The sequence below is a fragment of the Abramis brama genome (genome assembly GCF_963993115.1).
Source record: "Abramis brama genome assembly, chromosome: 21".
Taxonomy (NCBI): domain Eukaryota; kingdom Metazoa; phylum Chordata; class Actinopteri; order Cypriniformes; family Leuciscidae; genus Abramis; species Abramis brama.
The window spans coordinates 4,499,032-4,504,669 of record NC_139983.1 but is presented as its reverse complement, the minus strand read 5'-3'; the positions used below and the strand labels follow the sequence as shown (position 1 = coordinate 4,504,669).

Genomic DNA, 5,638 nt, shown 5'->3' with positions numbered 1-5,638 from the left:
AAAATATAATTATTTTCTATCAAAATGAACAAACACTTTTTGGGGCCACTGTAGCCTCTTAAAATAGTCAAATTGCAAGGAAGATGGTTTGGCGGAACTGCGCATGTCTACGGGCGTTCGGTGGGCGGGGCCAAAGGTGTCTTTACTTAAACTGAGAATCAGCTGACACTTTCACCTCACTGTATCCAGAGCACGAGCAATGCTTCATGTGAACAGGGCGGAGCTGAAGGTCCTCACTGTACTCAAGGACATTTGCTCTCCAACAGCTGTGTCGTCTTTCAAAATACACAGCAACAAGTAGGCTATATGAGACTTCAGCCCCCCAAATAAAATAAAAAAGGAGCTCTCCCCATCATGACAGAGTGCAGAGTTCACCATCACCGGACCGAATCCTGCTTCATTCCCTGCTAATGAACATCACACATATGAAATCCGCAGCTCGAGATAAAGCCCATATGACGCAGCAGGGCTCTCCACGGCACTGATGCCATATTAAACCCGCCGCCCTCCACCCACACCATCAATCTGATGTGGAGATCGAAGATAGGAGGGCTCACATGACTCCACTCCAGACTGGAATGCGAGGAGAAGTGTGGCATCTTCCAGCATCAGCACTGCCACAGCTGGCGCAGCTCATCCATGCGTTCTCCCGATAACCGCGCACAATAGGAGGAAATATCCACGCTTTTCCCTGGATTTGGATCAGAGTCTGCGGATGAGCAGCGATGGGGGAATGGACCATACTAGAGAGGCTCTTGGAGGCTGCTGTCCAGCAGCACTCCACTATGATCGGGAGGTAAGGGCTAATGTCAGTGTATCTGTGGGGTTGACGCCGAGATTCAGCGCGTTTCAAGCTTTGCATCATGTTTGGAGGAAAAAATGACGTTTTTTATACGTGCAAACGGGCGTAATCGCCTGTTTCGCTCTTAAACTACGGTATTAAATAAGATGAGAAACAAAAAAATATTTGCGTAATATGGAAAAGCAAGTGAATCCAATCGACTGGTTTCAGCACTGGACAGCTCCTTTAGTTTCAATGACACCGAACCGGGATTAAATTGCTTTTATTATGTGTTTTTGCTTCGTTTAAAGCCATGTCTGAACGAAATGTGGTGCTTATTGCCAGGTGTGCACAAACAAGGCGTCACCGCTGATTTCTCTGATTACAATACCGTTGAAAATCAAATAAAATGAAACGCATATGTAAAATATCCCCTTATTCAACGACAGTGCAATGTAGCAGAATGCATCATTCCGTGGTTGTGAACGCGCCTCGATTTATACAGCTCTCTTAATAGTACCCACACTGATTAGTCGATAGATTAATTAATTCATAATATATTGCTTTGTTTAAAGCCACCTTTTTGCCAACTGTACACTCATTAATATAGGCTACAATGAAGGGAAACATATTTGCATAATGCATGCTATATGCAAATTATAAAGGCACATTTTTGAACTGACTCTAAAATAAAAAAGAGAATGCACCACATTTTCAGCACCCTTTACTTCAGTGAACCTGTTTATTTGAGCTGATTCTGTTGCCGATTTTGGGTGGTGTGATGTTCTGTGCCCAAATTCCCCAAAATACACGATCAAACCAAGTGACACCTGCATGATCCGTATGCAGCATATGATGCTCCAGTGAAGGTTGATTCTGGAATAAAGCGCTGAGGTTTCAGCTCCCTACAGCTCAAGCGCTCATATGTATTGACACATTTATGTTTCTGTGTGCTTGTTCTTTAGGATCCTACTAACTGTGGTGGTGATCTTCCGGATCCTAATCGTAGCTATAGTGGGAGAGACAGTGTATGACGACGAGCAAACCATGTTCGTATGTAACGCCTTACAGCCGGGCTGCAACCAGGCGTGTTACGACAAAGCGTTCCCTATATCGCACATCAGATATTGGGTCTTTCAGATCATAATGGTCTGCACGCCGAGTCTGTGCTTCATCACATACTCGGTCCATCAGTCGGCCAAGCAAAAGGAGCGACGCTATTCCACCGCCACCGTCTTCCTCACGCTGGATAATAAGGAGCAGGATTCCCTGAAACGAGAGGAGGCCAAGAACCAAAAGATCAAGAACACCATCGTGAACGGAGTACTTCAGAACTCGGAGAACTCCACCAAGGATCCCGAGCCCGACTGCATGGAGGAGAAGGAGCTGACCAGCTCGGGCAAGAAACCGGGCAAGTCCAAAATGAGGCGTCAGGAGGGCATCTCGAGGTTTTACATCATCCAGGTGGTGTTCAGAAACGCTCTGGAAATCGGCTTCCTGGTGGGCCAGTATTTCTTGTACGGATTCAACGTGCCCGCCGTGTACGAGTGCGATCGGTACCCGTGCATCAAGGAGGTGGAGTGTTACGTGTCCAGGCCCACGGAGAAAACCGTGTTCCTCGTCTTCATGTTTGCGGTCAGCGGCTTTTGCGTGGTTCTCAATCTGGCCGAGCTCAATCACTTGGGCTGGAGGAAGATCAAAACGGCCGTGAGGGGCGTGAGGGCCCGCAGAAAGTCCATCTACGAGATCCGGAACAAGGATTTGCCCCGGATGAGTATGCCCAATTTCGGCCGCACTCAGTCCAGTGACTCCGCCTACGTTTAAGCGCGCGAACGAGAAACCCAAGGCTGCGCGCCGCGAGATCGAGAGCGTGGACGAGTGCCGTCGTCGCCACGTAAGGTTCATGAATTGCAAGAACACGGGGTAGGACTTTTTTGTTACTGTTTTAAAGACTTCCTTGACAACAGTGGACGACAAACACGTTTGTAAAGCAGTTCACTACTGTATAATGCAACTTTTTAGCAACGTTTGTACTCTGAGACGTACACAAAGAGCAAACACTGATAGCTGACTGCGTATTGCCTCTCTATAAGCTGCGGTGACACTTCACATGGCACTGTCCGTGTTGCACGCAATGCATGCTATACGATTCGTAACAATAAACTACGAGCAACGACTGATGCGACGTGAACACTGACATGTGAAGTGTGGCCGAAGAAGCTGCTCTACTGTACTTGAAGGGAGTAAATACGTCTTGCACTAAAAAGTTAGCGTGATGCTGACATAATATCACATCGGGAGAGTCTTGACACACCATTCATATATCAAACGCTATGATTTCTTTCTTTTTGGTTGCCTGTACTGCACCATTGACCTTAACGTAGACCTTAATGTGATTAACTCCATTGCAGATTTGCTGTGTGTGTGCGTGTGTGTGTGTGAGCAGGTGTGAATCTGCTGCAAACGCTTAACGTCTGTGATCTCCTTAATTTCAACACCAAAGCGCCCTCTGCTTTCATTGGTGACGTGTTTTTTCGCGCTTAAGTGTAATCAAGTGCCATACTTGTATATAAATATATGCATATATACATATAAAATCTATTCTGAAGAATATAACCATATCCATAAAGCAGATTTATTGCTTGAATTATGCTTACTGCGTCCAGACTTGCTTTAGCTGTATTCGTTGTAAATGAACTGAAAATAGAGTAATGCATTCTTCCTTCTCTATCGTTTGGGACACGGCCGGATGGAAATAAAGCGCCGGTCTGTTCCTACACAGGGCACTCGTCTTTTCTCGCTAACAAACGAAACACTCCTCAGCAGTGTCCTCTGCTCTGGTGCTGGTTTTTCACCGAACAGTTCCAGCAATATTTGAATGGACGGTGTTTTGGGATTGGGATTGACGTAGCATTGGAAAGCCCACGCCTGCTGAATCTCTTCCACCCTCCATGACAATGCAAGCGTGTGCTTTCCCTGGGAACTGCTTCAAGGCCTTGTTCAGAAACAAAATCCGGTGCAATACTTTAAGATGTCATTTTCTTTCTCCTGTTTCCATTTGAATGATTCCTTATGATTATGCCACCATATATTTATGACAAGCAAAATGCGTGCACAGAGAGGAGACCGTTCTCTGCATTTCTGAGCTTGAAGGGAAAGCATTGCATGTTTTAAGAACTTATATTCAAAAGAATCTGGACAATTTGAGCTCGGGGATGAAATCTATGCGGCGTTTGCTGGAGTATTGATACGCACCGATGCCTCCCGACGCTTGAGAACTGACACGCGTCTGGAAGGTCACCGAGGACAAAGGACAGTTCGGGACGGACAGTTTCGGGAGGACGGCCATTTCGGTGTCGTACGGTGCAATCTTCCCTTTTCTCTCAGTTATCCCTCTCTCCCTCTTGGATAAGCATTCCAGGACTCCTCTGAGATTTGTACAACTTTGTGGAGAAATGAAAGACCGGACTGTGCTGGACCTGAAAGAGCAAAGCTTTAATAAAACATGAACTGGTATCTCTCTTGCCTTATATGTACTGCAGTCTCCCTCCCTCCCTCCCTCCCCATCTCTCATTCCCCCCGTGCATTTTCTGCAAGAGCCGACGTGGTGTTTTTACAGCTCCTCCTAAATGACAAAATGATTGGGTTATGTATGAATGTAATTCTGCATGCTGTGATGTGTCATACATCATGAGGCTCGGTCGACCGACAGACAGAAGGACACTTGAGATGCACTGCGCACGCTGAGATCTGCTGCCTTTTGCTGAGTTAAAACCAACAAAAAATGTCTTGTTCATTTATCAGGCCTGAGATGACTGACAAAAAAAAACCTTAGCATGGGATGCCATTACTTCAGGTACACAAACCAAGAGAAATCCAGCAGTTTGTAAGGGTGTTATTTGGATTCTTCTTCTTTTTTTTTAGGAGCCGTCGTCTGAAAGATTCTCCCTGGAGCTTTCGCCACCCGAAAGCCAACGGCGGTACGAGCGTGTAATGTCACATATAAAGTCTCATTGTAATTTTATCTTGGTCGATTTGCATATTGATAAAAAGGGCCTTGCATGCAGTGAACGCTGAAAACGCCAGGCTGTTCCGTTCTAAGCCTCCAGTCCTTGTGGTTTTGAGGATGTGTAAAACTGAATGAAATGAAGATGGATGATATACTGTGAATTAAATCCACTTCTTTACAAAGATGGTGATATAAATGATGGGCCTGATCTTTTGTTTTCTTGCCGCACACACACACACACACACACACACACACACACACTGAACCGCCCCTCTGAGATCTCACTGAACTGCAGTGTCCTGGAAGGGCTGCGCAGAAACTCTGCAATGCACAACTGCTCTCACCTGCACATCTCTGAACACGGCCATGGGGAATCTCTTCCATGTGTGTGTGTGTGTGTGTGTGTGTGTGTGTGTGGATACAGAAGAGTAGCACAACTGTCAAAAAAATGATCTTATCTAACGACTGTTAAATGGGGCGATGGGGTCCATATATCAGAAGTGTATAATAGTATTTGTCATTAAAGTATTGTGTAATTCATTTGATGTTGATAGATTTCCAAAGTAAACACAAAGAGCTATCAATAAAAACAAATTAATCATTTAAAATACATGACCGTCATTCGTTAATTAATGAAAAACATTTTCTGTTTTTGTGATTATCATTGGGACAAGTACAATTTTAAAAGATCTTGAAGTCACGACTAGTATTTTTACTAGCATTTTATTTCCTGCAAATCAGCACATCTGCATTTCTCTGTTTATTACGAGAGATTATGAATTCATTTTGCATGTATAAACACAAACTGCAGTTATTGTACATTATAACATGAACATGTAATCAAATAT

At 44.7% G+C, this 5,638-nt stretch overlaps 1 protein-coding gene across 1 annotated transcript; it reads left to right on the top strand.

Annotated features, from left to right (window-relative positions):
* The first annotated feature begins 215 nt into the window (after positions 1-215).
* On the top strand, positions 216-5,398 carry LOC311072108 (gap junction delta-2 protein). The gene is made up of 2 exons (XM_084096862.1): positions 216-796; positions 1,747-5,398. The coding sequence occupies exons 1-2, from the start codon at positions 726-728 to the stop codon at positions 2,603-2,605; spliced, it is 930 nt and encodes a 309-aa protein (XP_083952988.1). The 5' UTR covers positions 216-725; the 3' UTR covers positions 2,606-5,398.
* The last annotated feature ends 240 nt before the right edge of the window (positions 5,399-5,638 follow it).